The 25,318-nt window shown below is 37.3% G+C and overlaps 1 protein-coding gene across 3 annotated transcripts; it reads right to left on the reverse strand.

The window, feature by feature from the left end:
• On the reverse strand, positions 1–24,926 carry ttll11 (tubulin tyrosine ligase-like family, member 11). Of its 3 annotated transcripts, none has more exons than XM_057323653.1 (9): positions 23,718–24,926; positions 18,568–18,667; positions 17,507–17,640; positions 14,951–15,526; positions 11,877–11,972; positions 11,516–11,631; positions 7,466–7,702; positions 4,147–4,253; positions 1–1,064 (listed from the first exon to the last, which is right to left on the reverse strand). In XM_057323653.1, exons 1-9 carry the CDS (start codon positions 24,264–24,266, stop codon positions 769–771), a joined length of 2,211 nt encoding a protein of 736 aa, XP_057179636.1. In that variant the 5' UTR covers positions 24,267–24,926; the 3' UTR covers positions 1–768. The 3 variants fall into 3 exon arrangements, with proteins under 3 accessions (XP_057179636.1, XP_057179628.1, XP_057179642.1); XM_057323645.1 differs by having other exon boundaries at positions 17,507–17,643; XM_057323659.1 differs by lacking the exon at positions 11,877–11,972 and having other exon boundaries at positions 17,507–17,643.
• Positions 24,927–25,318: the final 392 nt, after the last annotated feature.

A 25,318-nucleotide genomic window follows, 5' to 3' on the forward strand; every position in this document is an offset into this window, starting at 1 on the left:
ATCTTTATTCAACATGAGCAAGTACATCGCTACCAAGCCTAAAGTTTATATGTAGATGCGTGCAGTTTAAATGTAATGTCAAATTAAGATGGTTTAATAAGGAATTAATACATGATTATCATCTAAAATGTCTGCTTTATATTCTTTTTAAATTTTTGACCTTTAATTACTTTTTCATACAGTGAAATATCTCTCAAAACGTTTAATAAACAAAATAAAGGATACAAATACAACTTTTGTGACTGTTTAGTGCACTTTGTGTTTTACAGTATTCTGGTATCAACACCCTTCCCTATCAAAAGGCCCCCATGTTGTTTTGCTCAGTCAGTTCCAGGTGTCCATTTCAGTAGATAATTAGCTGCTTTTCTGAAGTTCTGATGTGGTATTTTAACAATATGCCTTCCCTTTAAGAAACACGTTATCTCGTCGTTCCTGATATATTCATGGGATGCTCTTGTTATCCCTGCAGTGATTCATTTCAACAAATGCAACTCGCATTACCTTAAGGTTGCGTGTATATGAGCAGTGCAACCCAAGTCACATGCTCATGTAAATTGTCCAATCATTTAGCACTAAAATGTTTGAGTTATAGTAGTGATCTGACCCATGTATAAACTTCTTTAACTAGAACTATTGCACAAAGCTGAGAGTCAATGAGATATCCATATCCGGCATTCTGTCATTTATAATAATCTGTTTATTTCTCGTTTACTTTAATACCCATTTTCCTCAGAACAGCTAACAAACAGTCAATTCAGGTTATGATTGTCAGTTGTCTGCGTTTCCCTTAGCAGAAGGTTGCAATGGCTGATGCCATCGATGGTATTGATGTCGGCGCGTCAGAGCAGGAGAGTTAAGAGTGGGTGGAGCTGAATAGTGAGCGGAGGCGGGGTTAGCGTTTGTGTGTGATCTGTGAGGGCGTGGTTTCTCACCATGGCCCTGCCCGTCGAGGGACGTCTCGCACACCTCCAGCAATGAGACCAACTGCTCCCGAAGGGGTAAAGCTTTGAACCTGCGTGCTGCCAGGTAAAAAAAGGCCTCAATAAATGCCTGAAGACCCATCCCTGAAAGGAAAGATGGAGAAAGAGCGTTATTTTACCTTTTTAAAATAGCAATCCCTGTCAGTTTGAATTGGATCATTGATGTCTTGAACACAAATGGTGTATGACTAGTTACACAAGGTTATAAACCAAAACAAACCTAACCTCACTTCAGTTCAGATACATGATATTGACATTTACACACTATGTTCGCAAGAGGATGAAACGTTTGAAACACAACTAATGCTATTTCAGAGCTGTAAGCTGGTGGGTTTAGCGATTAATCAGAAGTATACATCCACCAGTTCAGCTTGTTTAATTAATGGACCTTCAGTTGTGTATTATTTAATACACACAGTCTCAACCATAGCTCAACGATGATAAAAACTTCATTACTGTATACAGCATATTTATATTCCTGCTAAAAACTTCATCCACAATCTTAGATCGTCACAAGAGATTTCTCAAGGTCATTTCTGCGCCTGAGTGCGGACGGAGAGAAGCACATACAGCAAAGTTGAGACTAAAGAGAAAAACTTAAAAAAAGGTTTTAAAACTGAAGAAGAGGATAGGAATTCTCTCTTTGTATTTCAACTGGAAGATACTTGAGCTTATACAAAGGATTTCGGGGGCCTGGGGGGTTAAGGCCTGAAGGTGGTCACAGATCACTCGCCCAACTACATACAACGACCTTTATTGAGCCCTCACTGAGAAAAATAACCTTAAAATTGAGGTCAGAAATATGGCCGTGTAGGTGCACATTAATGGTGATCGAGTGGATGGCAACAGTAAGCAATGTTGACCAGAATACAAGTTAAAGGCATAGTTCACCAAGAAAAAAATCCTTCACCCCTTTCTTCTGCAAAACGAAAAGAAAAAGAAGACACTCCGAGAAATATCTATTAATATATTATATATATTATATTATTATATAATATATTATATAATATATAAGTGGTTTTGTGTCCATACAATGGAAGTCAATGGGGTCCAATTTTGTTTGGTTTCCAACATTCTTCAAAATATCTTTTGTGTTCTGCAGAAAGAAAGTCATACAGGTTTGGAATAACATGAGGGTGAGTTCATTATGATTTTGGGGTGATCTCTTTAAGGTTTAAGATGACTAATGAAGTATTAAATCAATCAAGCAGACTGAACCATATAATGGACAACTATAGACAAATAAATAAAACAGCTTCAAAAGTTGTCAGCATTTCTCATTAGTAAATGCATTGAAGGGACAGTTCGGAATTGCCCATCCAAGGCAATTCCATCACCACCCAAGAAAAAGGCGACCATCTGGCCGGCCCAGCTCAGACAATTCCATCCCCAGCCGAGAGCAAAGACGGACTACCTGTCACATAAATGCTAAATTTACAATACTTGGTATTTAATGCTAAACTTACATCACACGACAGCAGTTTGAAGTTATGGCTGCACTCAGTGACTTTGATTGGAGGTAGCTGGGTGGGTGTTGTGGGGAGTGGGGGGGCTTGTTGGTTGTGGTTCGGGGCGTTTCATTTGTTGGGACTGTGTGGATCTGGTCTGGTTGGTCTTGTTTTGTGGTCGATGTCGGACAACAGAGGAATAAAGTTAATTATGCCATTACTACTTTTCCCTGGTTGTTCCTCTGTTGTCTGTTGTTGATCGCGGAATGAGACCGGGTTGGACCTGCACGGTTTCGGCGGGTGGGGCTTCCTGGGTCGCGGCTCGTGGGCTCTCCCTGTTCTTCGTGAACGTTGCTCGGTGGCTTTGGTCGGGGTCGCTGAGTGCAGCCATGACACGTCAGAGGAGATCTGGCCCTCCCGGCTGAGCCTGGTTTCTCCCGAGGTTTTTTTTTTCTCCATTATTCAGCATTGGAGTTTGGGTTCCTCGCCACAGCAGAGCAGTGCAGTGTTGGCTTGCTCACCGGGAGACTGCATTTATTTATTTATTCATTTATTTATTAGATATTATTTATTATAATGATCTTGCTTGGTCTATAAACACCATGCACTGTGCTGTGTTTTACCTTTCTGTGTTTTTCTTATTTGCTCCTGTAAAGCTGCTTTGGAACAATGCACATTGTGAAAAGCGCTATATAAATAAAATTGAATTGAATTGAATTGAACAGTTCACCCAAAAATGAAAATTCTGTCGTGAATTACTCTCAGGTTGTTCCAAACCTGTATAAATGTATGCTTGGTTGACAACAAAGAAAGATATTTGGAAGAATGTTAGCAACTGACAGTTCTGGGGCACCATTGACTACCATAGTAGAAAGAATATATAAATAAATGTATACAGATACAACTTGAGGTTGAGAAATTCATGTTAGAATTTCCATTTTTGGGGGAACTATCACTGTAATACAGATCACAGCAAAGCACTCTCTCTCTTTCCTTATCAGGCAAAAACAGTTCAATCCCCTTTTAGACACCCACTTCTATAATTTATAAATATAAACCTTATTACCTTTCTCTCACCATGTGCTATAATCCAAGCTTCGCATCTATGTGTGTGCGTATCTATGTGTGCAAAAAACTAATGGCTACATTCGACGCAACCTTGCAAAACGTTACGGAATTCAACCCACATCATTCCACTGCGGCCATTTAGGAGGATAGAGACTCGAGTATATATTCATTTTCATTTTTTGATTAGCAGAAGCAAGACAGGGCATACATTATTCATTTCATACGTTCTCCCGAGAAAATGATGCTAGCGTGACCCCAACCTAATGCACCATCACAAGGAATATTACCAGTGCTCATTTCAAATCAAAAATTTCTTCTGGGCACATTAGCTTTGCCACACACACACAAAAAATGTCTTCACTTACAAGTGTCATTTCAAAGTCTGAGCGAGAAAAAAAATCCTGAGGCGGACCTTTAGAATTGTGGTTATCTGGCATCAGTTGATTGGTCATCTATTTTCCAAGTTACAAGTACTGCGCAAATGAATCTAGAATTGAATGTGTTTTTCAATTATCTTCTCATGCTGTGGAAAATGCGTGATGAATAGTTGCAAATGTGTGTTTCACTGGATGTTTAACAGCGTTTGGATGGTACGCTGGCCCCCGGGCGTGAAGATGTTCTCTAAACTGTCATGATTGGTGGGCGCTTGCCTGCTTCTCTGGAGTCAGGGAGCGTTCCAGCGCAGCGACGAGTGATGTCGATGTACAGGATGTCTGCTGAAGCCATGGAGAAGCTGCTGTTGCTCAGCTTACAGTTCCTGAAAAGACTCGCGTTTAGTGGAGTATGTAACACATTAAGTGAGCACCTGAATATTGAAAATGTGCAATTAATTAAATGTTGGAAGGGCAAAAATATACAAGTTGAACCAATATTCTTGTTCAGGCTTAGTTAGGAACAGTGTTGGGTAAGTTACTCTGAAAACGTAATTAATTACTAGTTACTAATTACATATTCAATAGTGTAATTAGATTACTGTACAAATTACTCTCTCCAAAAAGTATTTAATTACTCATTACTAATTACTTTCTATATCCTACATCAACCTTGATTAGTTAAGTGATTCAAGGATAGACATGAAACGGCTCTTTTAATTCATTCAAATAAATAATATAAAACTACATAAAATAGTATTATTAACTGACCAAAGTATTATAAATGTGAGAATTATACATTGAAGCACGGATTTTAAAGTTAGATTTAGAATTTTGATTTCAGTTCCACTATTGCACACACATATATTACACAAAGTATTTAGTTGAATTACATCAGAAGTAACTGTAATTAAATTACAGAAAACATTTGAGTAATCCCTTACTTTACTTTTTCAAGGGAAAAGTAATTAAATTACAGTAACTAATTACTTAGTAATTAATATTATATTAATATTAATATAATATCTCTAGCGGATGGAGAAATAGTCCCCAATATACCACAATTGAAATAAACCTTCTTCTGAATATATATGTTTAGATGAATATTTAGGAGAACATACAGTATATGTGTGTGTACGTTTGTGAGAGTGTATATGCAATTGAATTTAAGATGTCTTTAGTCGGAAGGATCACTGCTCATTCGGTATCAATCCGCACATAACTGCCGGAGTCACTTTCCGCCGTTTTCACACAAGTTGGGCAGCCATTTTCTCAAGTTGCAGTGGCAGTAAATAAAAGTTAATTTTTGACTAAATTAATTGACAAAGACGCAAATATTCCATGTTTTTGTGAAGATATACTGTATATAAAGATGTGTTATATGGTATGTGTTTGAGGGAAAGTAAAGCTTAGTTAAGATAAAGGCCTAAGTGTTTACGTTGTAACGTTATGTCTGACGGAAATTACATTTTAGTCAAGGGAAAAGTCTTTCACCCTGCTAATTAATAACACGCAATGTTTAAATCTGTATAATGAAGGTTTTAAATGTAATTTTGGCGTGTTGTATGATATATCTTTTTTTAAAGTTAAGATATCCATGTGCTTTTTCTCTCATAAGCCATGTTGTGTACGTTATGTTGCTGTATGGTGCTCCATTTTGATGCGACTGACTGAAATCTATTAAACTTATTGTTAAAAATAGTAATAAGTTATATCAGGGTAACATGGGCTTGTTTTGTGTGTTTTTGCCTGCGCAGTTTATTCAACTAAGATGGCATGAGGTTGAGTAATTTCTTTGAGAACTTGGGTGAATTATTCCTTCATGTTTTCTTCTGTTTTCCAATGTTATTTCCAGGTCTATGCAGAATTTAAGAGGAATCTGCACTCAACTTTCCACAAAGCCTTGGAAGTCTGTGCTAAAGATCTTATGGATGAGTTAAATGCTACAAGCCTAACGTAGATGAGGCACACATGCACACTGTTCTCAAATAAATTCATTTGTATATTTGAACCTATGATTTCTTTATTGCAGTCCACAGCCATGCATCGATGGAGAGCAGCAAGTGATTTTCTCAACAGGAATTCACAAATTCAAAATACTTATGTTTTGTGTCATTTTTTTCAATAGGCCTTTTTTGCAGTTCAGCAAATAAGTTTGCTGTTGTATTTCAAATGTAATGTCTGTCAACAGGAGCACTCAATCATGTATGTTCAGTCTATATGAGAAGTGATTGTTATGAGTTATTTGTGTGGTTTACTTTTTGACTTGAAAGATTCCAGATAATATTTTTTGGTAACAACCCCAATGTGCAATTATTTATAACTAGTTCCACAGGTTTTTCTAGTTAAAATTCCCAAATAATAAGAATTAATTGAAGTAACGGATAAAACGTGGGGTAAATACTTGGATTTTAATTTTCAGAATCTTTGCTGTATGTTTTCAAATATTAAACAAATTAAAAAACTTTAGTTGAATGAACTATAAAACTAGTTGAGCAAGTATACTTTTTAATATTTGAGTCAAGTTTGGGCCAACTAAAAAAGAACAATTCAAGTAACACTTTGGGGACAGAAATTGAGTAAACGTAACATTTCTTTGGAACTAGTTCCTAAATAATAATTAGTTGAAACAACTTGAATTTTTTTACAGTGTAGACACCTGAACTAAGAGGTAACTGAAATGAGCCATAACAATTTGTGCAAATCAAATTTAAGCCTCAAAGCAAAAAGTGATTCCAGTCTGTAATTAAATAAGGATCCAAGTGCAGGATATCATTGATAACATGTCCAAGCTTAAAGCCACACTATTGAACTTTTGCTCACGGCTCCCCCATGTGGTTGATAAGCGCAATTGTCTTTTACCAGTGTCATAAATACTGTCACAGTATAAGCTTCCCCATGGGCACCGTACTACACGTGAATTTGTTGGCTAAACTAATGAAACTGGCGAATGCAGAAAAGTTGTTTGGAAACCATTTCGCACTCTACCGCTTGGAAGTAAAATGATACTTGGGATTATAACAAAGACTGCATTGTTCTTCCAGAAGAAAATCATATTCGTTTAGGATGCCTTGAGGGTGAGTAAAACATTGTGAAATTTTGATTCAGGGGTGAAATATCCCTTTAAGAGACATTGTTTAAATGTCTAAAAACTACAAAGTGTTGCTTTAAATGAGATGAAATATTCTTTCATTTTATCATTCATTTCTTTTAGAAAAAAAATACATTACACTGGCATAACCAATCATGCGAGTTTGAGGTGGGTCAGTCAGTCAGTTGGTTTGACCAACGTAAGACAAAATAAATTTTTGTAGTTTCATTTCATGATTCAAGCAGAGCGGAAAATGCACAGTTCAACAGTTCACATTTCCATTAATGTGTTCATTACTGCTATTCTCTATAGTGCATTTAAACTCCTGTTTGTAATTATTTCATGCGCTTATGCATGTATGTATTAAAAATGATATTCACTATGTATTTTTTGCTGACTTTTCCCCCAAAGAAACTTACACTTCATTGAAGACACATTTTATCAGTACATTTAGAAACCAAACCCATGACATACTTCCACATTCTACCAGTTGAGCTGATGACTTACCGTATGAAGGTGCGAAAACCGGTCGGACCCAATCTCATGGTTCCTTTGACTCCAAGGAAGCGCAGGAAAATGGTGGCAATGCGTTCAACAACCCGCAGGTAATTAAACTGCTTGGTGTATTTAGGAAAGACTTGCTTTAAACACAGAGATGGAAGAGAATCTGCCAGGCCTTCTTTCTCATCACTTTCTGCATCCACGACAATAGCATTCTCAGGAGAACCGTCTCCCAAATTTGTGCTGTTGGCATAGAGACAGATTGATTGACAGCTGAACACACACACACACACACACACACACACACACACACAAATAAAGACTTGTTTTGCTGTCAAACTTCAAACAGAACACCATTAAAGCACATATAAGTGGTCCATACAATGGTCAGTGTTTGTCAGTTTCTAACACAACAATTGTATGGCTTCCGAAGACTTGGTATACTGCATATGAGTCATACTTTCATGGTGCTTTCCAAACTGTCACTGTTGAAATTCAAAACTTCCTACTCTTGTTCTACCATCTCTTAACTGAAAAAAATAACAGCATATGAGTTTTGGAAAGATGTGAGAGAAAGAGACAATTCGTTGTTTTTAGTGCGAACTATTATTTCAAAAGGTCTGGATATGTGAGTAGCCACAAACTCCAATTTCATACATGGATACAGGTGAGATGTGCCTTTGAAGCGCATTTCAAGAATATTAAAAACACACTTTATTTTCTAACATCCAAGTCCTCTTTTCATTGAAAAGTAGCTCACAGTTCAGTCAAATCTTCTTTATCTCCACTTTCCCAATGTTTAGTACACTCTCACTTCCCCGTCCGTATCATCTGGATTCTAAATCAATTTGTTCAGGTGTCCTTTGGAAAGAAATGTTTTGGGCTAAATTCTTCTACTGGTACCTTACAGAATATGCATTTATTTGATGCTTTATTTTTTGTGAAAGTCAAGGTTATATTCATAAAGCATGCACAAGTTGTTAATACTTACAATAAAGTTGCATTTGTTAATATTATTTAATGCATTAGCTAACATGAATGAACTATCATGAGCAATACCTCTGCAGCATTTATTAATCTTAGTTCATGTTCATTTCAGCATTTACTAATACTGTATATTTTTAAATCAAAAGTTGTATCTGTCAACATTAGTCAATGCAACATATGAATAATTGTATTGACATTAACTAACATTAACTTACATGAACTAATAATGAGCAATCGCATATTGTTAATGCATTTACTTCATGTTAACAAATACAACCTTATCGTAAAGGGTTACCAAAAATGTGTTAGTTGAGCTTATGATAATAGCCCTCAGTAGCCCACAAACAAATAACATCTGTCAAGTAGGATTTCAAAGCACAGGACTATGCTATCACACAACAAAAAAACAAATCACAAGCCACATGATTTTCTTTCTTTTCTCACCCACGGACAACATAATGAAAAACAATTATTCAACAATCACAAAACCAACCAAGCAAACTCCTCACATATACGTGCACTGAGACCAGATGGCCAGAAATCCAAACACAAATTCATGTGTGGATTACTGCATTCAGTAGCAGTGTAAGTAACTCAAAGCAGATGTACTTCCTTGGCTTTTCACCTAAAGGTTATTGTACTTGTGAGTTACAGGGCAAAAGTACTAATGATAGAGACACAACTTAATTCCACACTTAAACACACTTAGCCCAAGACTGCAAGAGCCCTGTGTGTGTGTGTGTGTGTGTGTGTGTGTGTGTGTGTAAGTGTGTGTGTGTGTGTGTGGACTTGGTTTTTATATGTTAGTGGGGACCTAAACTTGAATGCACACCAACACATGGGGACCCGTGTCACTGTGGGGACCAAAATTGAGGTCCCCACGGGGCACAAAAGCTTACATATTGTACAGAATGATAATTTTTGAAAATCTAAAAATGCAAAAAGTGTTCTATTATCTTTAGGTTTAGGTTTAGGGGTTGGGTTAGGGGATAAAATATACAGTTTGTACAGTATACAACTCATTACGCCTATGGACTGTCCCCACGGAGATAATAAAACATACATGTGTGTGTGTGTGTGTGTGTGCGTGTGTGTGTTCACACAGAAATGCTTTAACTTTATGAGATCATAATTCTTATTATGACTTTCAGGGGTTTATCTCTTACACAAAATACATATCTACACAATCAAAGAGAAAAAAACTAAATCAGGGCCATGTCTAGGGGGAACATTGCCCCTCCATATTTTTCTTGTGCCCCTCCAAAAACATCCAGCTGACAATAAAAAGAAATGATAAAAAAACATATATAATTTTTTTATATTTGTGTGATCTATTAAATAATGATCTGTCAATTTAATCTTAAAAAATAACCATGCAATAAACTATCACAATATCTGCTCAACCAGAATATATGATTGCCTCCCCCCAGTCGAGCCAGCATAGTACCGGGCCAGTTCATAATGTGTTTAAAGTACAAAAGGGTACAATATATCTAAAAGTCTAAAATAATTTCAGGGCTTCAAACTTTAAGGTCTTTTGAGAAATGTCCAGAGAAAAAAAAGTCATAAATTCAAACTAAATAAATATATGAGCTGTTTTGTTTTCCTATTTATCTTTTATAAGGTTTGTATTTTTGAAACTGAATAACCAAATAAAAACCAAAAGAAGGCTCTAGTCTAATTCAGTACCCACTTTAGCAGAAACAAAAATCAAACTTCAATCCTTTAGTCATGATAATCCAAAAAGGCAGCAACATGACTGACAACACCAAAACAGCAGCACAAATATAACAGCGGTAACCTGTGAGGAACAAACAGTCACTTTATCTTATTATATTGTATTGTCATTGTGTTGAATGTCTGCACTAGAAGCTTCCAACACCAAAGAAAGTTCCTTGTGTGTGCAAGCACACTTGGCAATAAAGCTCTTCTGATTCTGATTTAAAAGACATTATGTCTGTGCAAAACCTTAGTGACTTTATACTGCTGTCAGTATTAGAGCTGACAGTCACTCTCAGGACAGCACTGCTTTGAAAAATATACTGAACAACAGTGTGTTCATTCAAACAGTCACAGAAGGTTTGGTATTTCAGTTTGAGTCAAAGTAAGACATGAGATAAAAAGCTTGTTCTTTGCAGAACTACCATTGGATTTATTCATTCATTTATTCAGATTTTTTATCCTAATATGAACTCACTTTTGCTTTAGTACTACAGAGACTGTGTACCATATCCCATTTATAGAATCTGAAAGAATAAAAAAAATTGGCCTTTTTATGTAGTACTGCCCAGAAGAAGCAGTATAATACATATTGTTATTAGTATACTGCACAAAAAAAAAGAACAGAAATTCACACAAACTATTTGTTCAGGTTATGTGATGTCATCGGTTTTTCTCCTCAAGCATCCAGGATGTAAATATGCATTGTCAAATAGTAAGTTAGTTAGGGCAATACTAAATAAAAACAAAATGTAATTTATATGTAAACTTATACATAGAACGCAATTTACTTGTCTCACACCTTCACGCACTCACAAAATAACTGACAGGCGAGAATTCAGAGAAATTCACACTTTTGCCAATTTGCAGTTTTGTGTCAGAATTACTAAAACGCATAACTATACTTAACAAGAATGTGCGTACTGAGTCTTTTGTACTCTATGCACACAAACTCACAAACTGTATGTCTCAATTAAACTTTTAGCTGACTCCACTCTTTCCTTTAAAACAATAGTTGCCTTACCTTTATTTCCCCCCAGGCCTATACACTTAATAAAGTGTAAGTGCACACAGCATGTGGCTTAAATAAACTGTTTACGTACAGCAAGCTACTAAAAAGTGACCGTTCAAGATAAACAGCATGACACACACACACACACTCGTTCACAGGTCATGAGGCCGTCTACATTTCCATGACTGAAACAGATAGAGAAAGACTGACCGCCTGACCACACAAGTGTGAAATTCCATCGGAGGATTTCCTCAATTTCATTTTTCCGGTTTATGACGCCATTATTTCACTAAGACACACACACGAAAACACACATTGCACCAGTGTCAGTGACTCACACTCCGTACTGTTTCCTCTGAGCGGGGTCCATGAGCCGCAGTGTGTCTCTGATCACTCCCACTTTCACCTCTTCATCAACAAGACTCGGAACATATTCAAACACACCAGGTGACACCTGCAACAAACAGTGTCAAGAATCAACCGACTGCTGCTTATACCTCTGTTAAACACAAGTGCAGTCATTGTTAAATATAATGACAAGATTTGAGCAACAGTAGCTGCCAGGAGACATTGACTTCACAAACTAACTCAAAACTGAACATGTTGAGATGAACTCTGACCTGTGCATGATGGTTCTCATGCCGGTGGCTGTTTATTTGAATCAAACTACATTGTATGAAGAAAGATGAGCAGCCTCACCTCCTGTTCATGTTCAATCCTCATGCTGGGATTAGAATTGACCTCTAGTAAAATAGGCTTCAAATTTTTCATCAGCAGGATGTCAAAGCCCAGGATCTACAGTGGAGATCATTTTATTGTTATTTGCAATGTTTGCTCTTTTAATAGGGGCTTTTCACACTTTGCTTATCCCCAGGTTATCTTCTAAACCCCGCTTTTAATCCCGGGTAAACGAACGTTTCACACTTGTAATTTTGAAGCAGGGTTAGCACCGCTTCTGCAGGGTTAACCCTGCATTGCGGTGTCAAACGTGTGCAGTGTAAAATGAAGCGGGGGTGGAACGATATGACCCGACGCTTAGCAACGGACACCCAATCAAAACTGAACAGCGCTTACCTCATTTCACAAGCTGTGTACAGTCACAGAAACTCCACGTGCTGTGTAAACAATCCTTAGTAATGTCTTAGTAGGATTAAAACAGCCAAAAAGGATTTGCGAGGTGTCATTTTTTCTCGGATGCGGTTATTTAAAGGGACCACGCACTATTTTTAGTCTGTCAGTTTGACGCTGCAGTATTTATCCAATCATGACTGTTGACACCGCAAATATGCAAATAAAAATGTTAACCCAGGGTTTAGTGATGTACAGTGTGAATTGTCAGGTTATGAATACCCACCAGGGTTATCTCTTAACCCCTGGTATATTATAAGCAGTGCGAAACGTGAAACATGTAACCCAGGATTCTGTTTACCTGGGGTTTAGAATAACCCGGGGTTAACGATTTCAAGTGCGAAAAGCCTTACATTTACATTTAGTCATTTAGCAGAAAAACCCCATAGAGTATTGCAGAGATGACGTATTTTTGTGGGCCAACCCGCAAGTTAACGTCGCACTGGTTCCCTCCACCGAAAGCCTGTGCTTTTTCCCATAGACTTTAGGAAGATCGCAATAAATAAGCTCTGTGATTAAAGAGTAACTATTACAATGTCCTTAAAATTACATTTCCTGCAGTGTGTAATGTTGTTGTTTGTGAATGTAAGCAGTATGCCAAGTTGTAAAGCCGAAAGTGACCTAATAACCACACAGAAGTTATTGGCTCGGAAAAAAAGGAGTCGACTCTGAATCACGCGAACGATTCGTCTGTTGCTCTAATTTCAGTTCCACGTCAGATTTGCGTCACTCGGTGCAAACCCCTACGTTCCATTTGCGACACTGCAACGCTGTATGCGATAGACCAATCACAGCAGACTAGACCATCTGACCAATCAAAGGATGTAGTCGCTTTTAGCAACTTGTTAGCAACCGTTGTTTTTAAAACATGATTAAGCTTTAAAAATCATGAACTGTGTTTTATGTCATAGAATAAAACATGAAAATATTTGGAGGTTTCGTAACCTTATTTTAGGCATTTAACCAAAAACCAATGCAAAAAATCCATCGACTTTGGGGTGGTGGAACCGGAAATGCTAAAATGCTAACTCGCGTCGGGTTTTGCCTACAAAAATACATACCTTTAAGGTATTTACATATATTTATATATAAATATTTATATGCTAGCTTACTCCTAACATTGACTAAATTAACATTTAAAACATTTTCTCTTTTTAATAGACAAATGGATTTTTATTAGGGATTTTTGACAATGTACCTCCTACTATCACTACTATCACAACCAAACAGAAAGGAGCAAATCATTATTCAAAGCTGTGACTAGACTAAAGCCTAAAGGCTATTTAAAAGGGGAACAAGTGCTTCAACATAACCCACCCAAACGTATTCAATAGGACATACATCACTACAGGAAAGAAACTTGTCAAACAATTTAATGGGGACATAAATATCTATTTAATTCGCTTATTTGTTTTATTATCTTCTTTGGGACATGCCAGAGACTTCTTTTGTTTTTATACTGACCTAATAGTACTTTCTATTGCCTACCTATTGTTTTAATACTGGCTGGTACTCACAATGGGCCTCATTCATGAAACATTCGTAAATATATGAGTAAATTCCGAGTGCGCGTAAAACAGACCTTCCCGAAAACTTTCATCCGGATTCACAAATACTTCATAAACGTCAGATTTTGTAGTAAAATGTGTGTATGTTAATGAATTCCAATCATTCGTGAACAGGGCGGCATGCACGCTCATTCACAATTAACATAATCCCTGCCTATGAATTACTGCTACGCAAAATACGTATCTCGGAACGCTGGAATCCTCTGGACTTCATTCTCTGGTTTGGCTACATTATATTGCATAAATGCATTAGATACTAATAGGCTATATGCTTACCAAAAAAAAAAAAAATCAATTTAACTGTGTCCACCAAAGCGTTTTTAGCCAGCTAAAATAATAATACCTGGTGCTCTTCTGAAAACGACCAGCTGGTGGCGCCTGAGAACGCTTTGGATGCACTGCGCGTTATTCCGGAGATGTGGTTGCTGTGATATACTGTAGAATATCCGCAACAGTTATCCTACTTGTTACTAGTATTTTATTTCGAAGAATATTGCCTAATATGAAAATGCAGGACCATTAAATTAACTTCTCGACTGTTGTGTATGATGGTTGGTTAATGTAGTGTTTGTCCCGCCTCTTCTCCACTGTGATTGGAGGACGGCTGTGTAAAAAAGGAAAGTGACGAGCAGCTCTGCGTTTTACCCAAAGTTAAAATGTAAAAAATGATTAAAGACAGGGCAAAAGAACGCGTAAAATATTATTATGATACATAGTGCATCAAAATGCAGTGTCATCAGTTTGTCTAAAAGAATACAGAACGTTACGTGCGGTTTTAAGCACTATTTACACGTGGTATGGAGCAGATATACATTTCTTTCGTACCAACTAACATTTTGAAAATACGAACATTTCCATGAATACGAAAATTTACATCAAAACGACTTTAAGAACGATTTACACAAAAAATCGTTCTGTTCCTGTTTCATGAATGAGGCCCAATGTACGTGAATAAAATGCACAATGGAGGCTACACTTGTACACACACACACACACACACACACACACACACACACACACACACACACACACACACTCACACACACACACAAAACAATAATTCATATGCAAACATACCTGAAAACATGTAGGTCCTGGTTTGCCTGGTGGTATATCAGCTTGATAATGAACTTTCAGTTCAGGCACAAGTGCAATTACTGTCTTGATAACCAACGCAATAATGTCCGACCAAACCTTCTTGATGTCCACTCCTTTAGATCCCAGACGATACAGAACGCTAGAGAATGTGCGTTTACTGCCTGTGTTGCAGCTGTCCGAATGGACAAAGTTTCCACTGTGCACATTAAGGGAATAGTTGGTAAGATGCATAAATACATGACTGAGGTTCTTCTGACTGGGCTCCTGGTAGGGTTCCGTGCAGAACCTGGTCAGACCCTCTTTAGCGATGTAGATTTCTAAAGGCTCCAACGAACGGACCAGAACATACAAGCGGATATCAAACTTCAGTTTATCGATCAGAAGGGGTTTTTGGATGTATTCTTGAACAACCGCTTGTTTGACCTGAGAACCTGAGATAACCCGAAGGTCAGCAGGGTCGCGGATGAGGTAGATGCCGTCGCCCTGGGAACCGTTGTCCGGTTTCACAATGAAAGTGGGCTTGAGGGTGGAATCATTATCTTTCAGGAGACGAACCTTTACAAAAGGGTAAGAAATAAACAGATACCTTTGTTATGTCTTACTTGTGATAAAGTTCCCTGAATGATACACAAAACATACAGACACTACCAATAAAATAAGATACTATTAACCATGTTTTCAACTGATGCAAAGGTTATCTGAAGAAAATTACATGCTTAAATCTAGTAAAATGTGTACAATCTCCAGCAGGTCTCTGCTGCCCTCTGCGGCTTCTTTTAAAAAGTATTTGCCGACTAACACAAAAAGGTTACATGTACAGTAAACACAAATACAGACAAGCCTTTGTAAATGAAAAGTAAAAACTGAAAATAGTCGTGGAAAAAAATTAGGAGATCATTCCAAATTTTCATTTAATCAGTATTTTTTTATGTATTGTGGCCATTCCAGTCCAGTGTCTGTTGAATTTCAACAAAGTCAAACCTCAGGAGTGACAAAGTCATCCAACAGCAATGTGAAAGACTGACAGCATGACAAGACTCATGAAAACCCAGGTTTTTCTAAAAAAGTCTAAAAAAAACGTCTAAAATGTTTTCTAAATACAATTATAACTGTTAAAGTGAATATAAACTTGTTTTCTTTGCAGTATTTCAGGACTGAAAAAAAAACAGGATCTTTTCTGTTATTTCGGCATGTTTCTCCAGTTTTCATTTTCTGCAAATAAATGCAAGTAGAAACTATATTTTTATTTGAAATTTGGGAGAAACATTTTTAGTAGTGTACAAAATAAAGCAAAAATTACACATTCCTATAAATAGTAAATTCAGAAAAACTCAAAATAATTTAGATTTGTTTTCCCGCTGCTGCATATATGGCATCTGTTCTGTTTAGTAGATTTCCACAAGAATGATTCCTCATGTTTTTTCCTGCTTTCATTTTTAGTAACTTTACAGACTCTCTGTATGTGGGCTGTTAATGATTCTCCAGGAACGACAATCTTATCAAATGGAACGACAAGCTTATCAAATGTCTACATGACACCACTGTGAATACGAGTGTGGCTGAGGAAGAAGTGAGCCGTTGATGTGCCAGGAAAATGTTTACATGTGCAACAGAAGACATCTATGTCTAAATCACTTTGATATATGCTGTACCATGGCACTAAATGACCAAACTTGTATTTCATGTTCTTTACTTTAGAAATAATAAAGAATACCATAGTATCATGATTTTTTTTACCATGGTTTTTAACAAATGTTTTGTTAGTGAAGATAACTTTCTATTTTCTACCTTAGGTAGGGTATAGTTCACCCTAAATACAAAAGAAGATATTCTGAAGAAACCAAACAACATTGGCCACCATTGACTTCAACTGTATGGACATAAAACCACACAAACATCTGTCAAAATCGTCTTTTGTGTTCTGCAGAAGAAAGAGTCATATACAGGTTTTGATCAACATAAGTGTAAATAAATGATGACAGATTTTTTTATTTGTGTGTGAACTGTGCTTTCAACGTTAATGTTTTCCATGCTTTTCTTTAAAGGGATAGTTCACCCAAAAATGGTGTCATCATTTACTCCCCCTTATGTAATTTCATACCTGTATAAACTACTTTGATCCGATGAACGTTATGTTAGTAATTTTCAGTCCCGGGACATCACTGACTACAATAGTAGGAAGAATTAAATGGTAGTCAAAGGTGCCCGAGAACTCTTTGTTTTCCTAAATTCTTCAAAATATCTCAATATGTGTTCAACAGAACAAAAAAATACAATATTTTTTTCCTACTATGGGAGTGTATGATGTCCCAGAACTGAAAATTGCTAACATTCTTCCAAATATCTTTCTCTCTGTTCATTGGAACAAAGAAATGTATACAGGTTTGAAACAATCCGAGGGTGAGTAAATGATGACAGATTTTTCATTTTTCGATGAACTATCCCTTTAAGTTTGGAAAGCATATAGTCTGTTTTAAGTTGAGTTTAATACTCTAGTGAGGACTGCTGAGGGTTTCCTCTCCTTTATACAGGTACCTGTGTGGAGAAGAGCTGGTATTCCTCGGGCAGTATCCAAGAGCGTGGATAGAAGTTATACTCCTCTGGGAACAGTTCCTGCATGGTACGAACCGCACGGCTCAAGTTGATCTTTCGCAGCATCTCTATCATTCCTGCTGACCAACATGAGAAATCAATGAGAAATTACAAAAGCGCCAGGCAATGACAATTTACATGTATAGTATATTGTTCTTTTGGTATTGAATCTATTAGATCTAAGAAGTATATCCTCAGCAGTTTCAATAAAAAATATCAATGCAGGGCCTATTGGAACCCAATAGCTTTATAGCGCACAACACACACACGCATACACTGCTTGGACAGGCTGTCTGTGTGAAAGCAACAGTCAATACAGCTATGAAAACAGATGTACATCCAACCCATGAGTCAGCACTTAAGACTCTTTTATGGCTTTGCTGAACAGAGAAAGATACAGTTTAAATGATTAATAACCTTCTCTTTAAAGGTCAAGAAAGTAGAACAGACTGAACATTACTTGAACTCAGTTTGTTTCAACTTTTAAAAAAAAAGACATGTGTCACCCTCATGTTGTTCCAAATCTGTATAAATGGCTTTGTTCTGATGAAAACAAAAGAATACATTTTCAAGAATGTAAGAAAGCACACAGTTCTGGGGCACTTTTGATTACCATTGTATTTTTTTTACTATGGTAGTCAATGGTGGCCAAGAACTGTTTGGTTACAAGCATTCTTCCAAATATATTTCTCTGTGTTCATCAGAACAAAGCCATTTTTACGGATTTAGAACAACTCGAGGGTGAGTAAATGATGACAGAATCTTTATGTCTCAATTCTTAGCTATGGAACTAAAAAAAAGTTATTTTAATAAAAGTTTTAAAGGTTGTCAGAACCCTGCCATTTGTATTCTATAACACAAGAATGGTTAAATGAAAACAAAGGCCATCCTTTAATCTCGCTATAAACTGTTGTGTTATTTGTATTGTTATTAACTGTCTTCACATTGGGTTCTGAGTAACTTGTGAATTGTATTACTATGGAAAGTGTTTTTGTCAGGTTCACCTGGGAACTTGTTGACTTGCCCTGAAACGATGTTCTCGTTGTCATGAAAGGAGACGCCATGCCAGTAGATATCACAGGCTGTCCGCCTACCTATTGGAAACTGCCGGATCAGAAGGAATAAGGATGAGACTTAAGTCAAAGAAACAGAAGAGAGCTATCACTCAACACAATAAACATGTCCGGTTTTTGAAAAGGTTGCAACAACCAACGCATTTATGACTAACTGTACCAGAATTACAAAATCAACTCCATGGCTGCATCCGAAATCGCATACTGTGACAGTACGTACTGAATTTGAATAAGTACCTGTCGACCGTTAAAACAGTACGTTCTATATAGTATGAATGTAAGCAGTATGAATACATTTCGGACATACTGCGTCCACCATGTTTTATGATCATGTATGCTCTTTGACCTGTATGCTCTTTGGCCTATGAAGTATTAACAACAGCGTTGATAAAAACATAATTTAGTCACGAGAAATTCATTTATTGGCACTTCAATTAAAAACGGACGTCCGCCACAGAGTTTTCTGCTTTATTTATTAAAATTTATTTTTGCAATTTGATTGTTGTTCAGCTCCCTTGGCATCATGGGATATATAAGTGTCCATCCAATCCACACTCACGAATCTCGGCGGAAGTAGCAGACCATCCGGGTATTTCTTGCTAGGGCTGGGCAAAAAAATATATTAATCGTGTTTTAAAATGCGGTCGATTCAATTTCGAACTTCAAAAGCTTTAAATCGATTTTTTTCTTTCATATTTCCGCAAGCACTGAACATTTATTAACATGAATGTTATTGCTACTACTATCCACTAGATGTCACTTTTCTTTCTACAACGGGTGGATGTTACAACAGGGAGCATATCGTTCATTCATTGCTTAATTAACATAGTGGATGCGGTCCTCGAATTTAACATCACCTTCACATAAAAGGCAGCGGTTCATATGAATGCAGCCCCACTTTACAGCTAATTTTGTGAAATTTAGTTTGTTATACTGTATCTTAAATGTAAAATAACCTGTTCTGTTTCAATATACCCAAGTTTCTTTAAAGTTTGATATACAGGTTTGTGGCTCTTCATTTAATTTTTAGTTCACCATTGTAATGTGATATTTACTGATCTTTTTTAGAAATATCTACAGGATCTATAATAATTTACCCGAAGCGAGAATCGAATCGAGAGCTTGTGAATCGTAACATCAATCGATACCCAGCCCTATTTCTCGCCTACTGTTTTTTGCATACTGAGGTTTCAGACGTACTATTCGTGACTCATACTCATTTTTGCCTACTATATAGTATGGAAGTAGGCGATTTCGGATACAGGGTATGCGACTCTTAAACCTATTTTGATAAATAGTTCCTGCTTCCTACTTCTATGTGTATATCATGACTAAAGGTTGCATTCTTAGTGACACTGGTTTACTTTTAAAACACAAAGGGGCGGTTTCCCAGACAGGGATTATTTTAAACCAGGACTAGGCCTTAGTTAATTTAGGGAAAAAAACATTACTGGCGTGCATTTTGAGACAAAACAGTCACACTGATATATTTTAAGATATGTAAGAGCAGGTTATTTTTGATCAAGACACCTCTAACATTTAAATTAGTCTGGGACTAGGCATAAACCCTGTGTGGGAAACCGCCCCAAAAAGTATAAAATCTCTGTTCTTAGGTTCTTCACAAACCGTGGGAGAGGACAGTGTTAGTATACTATGCTTAAATATATACATTTGTTATGAGTTTTAAGTCTCAGGGGCAGATGACAGACCATGAAGACTACAAAGTGGGTTGAGCGTGTGGAAGGTTATCAAGGGCACTAATCAGCAAGCGTGTAGTATGCTGAGTACAGTTAGGCTACATAGCTGAGCTGGATTATGTCACACTTTAACAGGCTAATGGGAAGTGAGGCAGTGTTTCTATATTAAGCACCTGGCACATGGAAGAAACCAGTATATGACCAGATTAGGAGTTCCTACGTGTGTGTGTGTGTGTTTTTAAAAAGAAGCATGAACGTCACTTGACAATTCAGAATTTAGCAGCGAGTAATTTCTTGTTACTTTAATTTAAAGGAAAATAATTTTGAGCAGCACTAACGCTCATGTGACTTTCATAAATCACTGCACTAAACTTGGAAGTGGAAGTCATGTTCCTATGTCTTGTTCTTCTTAAAATGCATTGTTTCTTGTTTGTTATTGTTTTTTCATTTCCTGCATTGAAAAGTTTATTGTGAAAAGTTTTTATTTCTTGCATTGAGTTGATAGTTTAGCAAGCATTTCAGTGGCATTCCATTAAACATGAATGGGATCTCCACCCTTTACTAAGAGTTGCCATGAGAGGATAAAGACATGCCTTTTCAATCCAATCACATTTAGCATAATCTAAATGAAGTTACTTTGAACTGTTTAGGAAGAAGACAATTCAAATAATTATAAAACTGAAAGACTGACCGTCTTCACAACATTTTAAACCCACATGTGGGAACGCCTACTGCTTTTAAAAAGCCTTTGGTGTGCCAGACTGGATAAATGGTGATATGGATACACTTAAACTTGAAACCAACCTTCAACAAGGCAGCTTTGTATTACATAGGCTCATAATATTTCAGTGGCGATGAGAAGAAAGGGGTTAAGACATTCATTCAACGGGCCGTTTACTATGTCTGGCCTGCCAGGTGTCATGCACTACACAATAGAGGTGCATAGTATAGTTTGACAGCTTATCAATGTATTTATGAGCGTTTCGTTTTAACGTCCACATTAGATGGACAGTCAAGTGTAACCATATATGCGAGTGTTGTTTAAATTGTGTTGAAGGACAAGGTTAAGGGCTGTCAATGTCTGTTGAAATATTCAACCTAAAGGCATGGGTATGTGTTTGCTTTTATTGCTGTAACCAGATTAATCTCATTAATAAAATTATATTACAATTGATTTCCATTAATATCACTCACGGTTAAAAAAAACATGGACATGTGTAACATACGTTAATCCCAGATAACAACCTCTCAAAACTAATAACACACGGTAACCCGGATGCAGCAAATCATTTTTACAGTTTTTTTTTTTTGACGAATTAAATGTAAATTTATCTTTTAATAACATATATGACATTTTATTTACAAATGATTAAACCAAATTGGCTGTTTGACCAAATGTGACATTTGAACTTCATTTCTTACAATAAAACCGAAAGTAAACGGCTTTTCCTCGCGGAAGGTCTGCATTTGGTAAAAATGAGCTAATAAAATATTTTAAATTCACATTTCATGTCCAGTTTTATTCTCATGTGGCAAGTAGTCATGTAATAAGCGGGATAATGTACAAGCAGCCGGCTCTTATCGGGAAATAAGCCCCGACAGTGTGATAGGGACCCAACGCGAGCCTGTACATTATCCCTTATGCAGAGTTCACACTGCATGATTTTGGCCCTGATTTTAAGTCGCCGACAGGTATATGAGATATCAGAGACAAATTTCCGAAATTGGAGGGAAATCGGTGCTTGTTCACACGAGTGACAATCACGCATTGTGAATGATCAAAGACGCGATCTGAGAGAGTGGGCGACGCGTCGCAGACGCCCGTGAAATATTTGGCATGCTAAATATATGCACCTGTCAGCGACTCAAAATCCTGCTGTGTGAAATGAGTTCTGACTGAAAAATACATCGGCGATGACCTACAGCCAATGAGAAGGCAAGATACAAGGCAAAATGAGGTTTCGGGGAGAAGACCACAACATCAGCAAGCATGCTTCCAATGTCGCGCGAGTTTCCAAGTTTGCGGCGATTCTGACCTTTTGTAAAGTCATGCAGTGTGTAATCTCCTGTTGCCGATCCATCGTTCAATGTGAACACTGCAGCAACTTAATGCTACCCCAGATAGTCATACAGTGTGAAAAGAACAATGATGCAACGACTTTGAAAATCGGGCAATGTGAACTCAGCATTACATAACGAATCTGCAACTGTCGCGACTGGCCAATCAGAATCAAGCATTCCAACGAGCCGTGTAATAAAAAACTTTGTTTTTACATTACACAAGTAATGGATAATACCAAGGGTATTTGTATTGCATCAGTTGAACTTGTACAGTTACACTTTATAGTTAATATTCAATAAATTATTCAGTTTATTTATTTTGCTTTTATTAAATACATTTCGATAATGAAAGATTGCAGTTTTGTGAAATAGCTTGATTAAAGGGGTGATATGACACGGCTAGAACGATTATCATTTCTTTTAGATGTAATGCAATGTGTGTACACGATTTAAGGTTCAAAAACGCTGTATTTTCCACATAACCTGCATGTTTGTATCTCCTCTTTGCCCTGCCTCTCTGAAACGCGTTCATCGCTCTGAAAAGCGAGGTATGCTATGATTGGTCAGTTAACCAGTGCGTAGTGATTGGTCGAATACTGCAAGCGTCTGACGGAAATGTAACGCCTCTTACCATATTTGGAACATCAGGTTCCAAAGCAATTGTACTGGCAAGTACGCCCACCTTGCTTGCGTAAAAATTTGGGCGGTCTTAGTCAACTCATACCACGAACTGACATAGATTTGTGGGGGTGTGGTTACACGAGGCATTTCATGCAGGTCTGGGTGAGCACTCACTTTTAGATAGAATGCATCTTTTGTTCCCACACTTTAATTTTTGCAATTTTATGTGTCTAACTTATAACAACTTATAACACACCAAAGACACAGAAAAACACGTTTTCGCGCTATATGACCCCTTTAAAATGAAAATTTGTTTACGAATAATATAGGTTTACGTCACTGTGATTTTATCAGCATATTTCAATCGCCACACATTTACACCATGTCATAAACAAAATATGTTAAAGCAAAGCTTATACAGTATAAAAAATATTATTGACAAGTTTTTAATGGGTTGTCCTTTACGTTTTTGCTTTTCCAGTCATGGAAACAAAACTTGTTTCAAATTCAAATTCATGACCATCGTTATGACTTTATTAAAAGTTCATTGCTTTCTCTAAAAAGCGCTGTAAACATTTTCAGACAGCAAATGTACAAAATATAATGATAGTTTAAAGTGGTTTGTAACCAATTATTGGGGAAAAGGTGAACTCTTCCAATTTAAAGGATAGGTGTGATGTGATAAGTCAAATGTTATCATACCTCTTTCCACTTCAACTGCCTGATGCTGAGTTTAAGCGCTTCGAGCGATGTCTTCGCTTTAGACGAGTCCACTGTCACTGGTCTTCTCTTTTTGCCCACTTTGCTACCATCCTCTTGATGCTCACATTTCTCCTCCGTTTGTCTCTGGCATGACTCAACTTGACCATTTGCCGCCGATTTAGCCTTGAAAATCTTCCCCGTCCCTTTAACTTGAAGGTTTTGCTCATTGCTGACACGGTATATACCTGCCACTGTCAGATCCGAAACCTGCCTGCCGTTCACCTGTCTCTCATGACCGTCACCTTTGCTCCTGCTTTTACTCCGACTTCTTTCGTTAATGCTACTCCTGGAAATGTCCCTCCGAGAAGTGAGGGAGACATCAGCTGAAACAGAAGATTCTGAAGCCGGTGACAGCTGCTGCTGCTCGGCCGCGGCCTCGGTCTCCGCAGCCTCTCCGGGCGCCTTCATTTGCTGAAGCTCAATCTTCACTTTCTCATAATAATCGCTCATAGTGTGATAATCTCTAACATTAACGCTTGGACATGTCATCTAGATTGAAATTATATGGAGTAACCAACTAGCATGAGGAGCTAACATGGACCATCTGGTGCTGTCCAGACTAAAGCATGCTGTACAGAAAACCAGCCTATAAAACTGATAGCCATAAAGCTAGATAAACGAGTGTGAAGACACGCAGATATCGTTTCCATGATCACAACCTAAACATCCTAAATAGCCTTGTTGTTGACGAATAGCACATCACTACGATGAGTGATTGTGTCTAATCTTATGGGACAGGAGTGGCTCTAGGCATAAGAACTGCCCAGTGTCCTAGAAAATGCTGCCTCGTGCATTACAAAATGTTATGCCTAAATGCTAATAACACTGAATAACCCTTAAACTCATCCCATCCTCAATAGATAAATAACTCAACTGACGGCACAGATGACAGGACTCATCACCGAATTCCCTCTGTCAGTTTCGCTCTTAAAGTGCCGGTGAGGAAGCATCCAAATCTGGAGACAGGGCTGTTACGCGCAGTCCTTTCAAACGTACACCGTTCAGTCAAATGAAAACATGAGCATATGACGTGCATTCGGTTTTGCTAAGACATGGATATGTTTGATAAAACGTAAACGAACTGGGAGCGCACAGAGAAAAGTGACTCTCGTATGCTGTCGCTGCTGATGCTGACCTGCTGGTGTTTTGGTGCTGTTGACAACGCAACTGACGGAAGCCGTCGAGGTACATGGCAGAAACATATTGCTTCGCACAAACGGTATTACGCGAAGCAAATAAAAAAAATATTTTTATTTTTTGCATTACAAATTATATTATTGGCGTGCCAATTTAAGTAAAAACGTAAAACGTACATTTGTTATTTTGTAATTCATTTTTTTATTTGACCATGACCGAAGCTGTCACTGTCATCCTTAATGTAACTTGCTTCTATATTGCAGCAGAGGGAGCACTTGTGTTATTATTTAAAAATATGTTCTAACTTGATCTCAATCTTACTGATACGTTTGTTTCACTAGAGAATCCCATAGTCTTCCATTGGTTTATACCAAGCTAGTATTTTCAATCAAAGGCTAAACCCT

This window comes from Triplophysa rosa, linkage group LG2, assembly GCF_024868665.1.
Source record: "Triplophysa rosa linkage group LG2, Trosa_1v2, whole genome shotgun sequence".
In the NCBI taxonomy this organism is placed as follows: Eukaryota; Metazoa; Chordata; class Actinopteri; order Cypriniformes; family Nemacheilidae; genus Triplophysa; species Triplophysa rosa.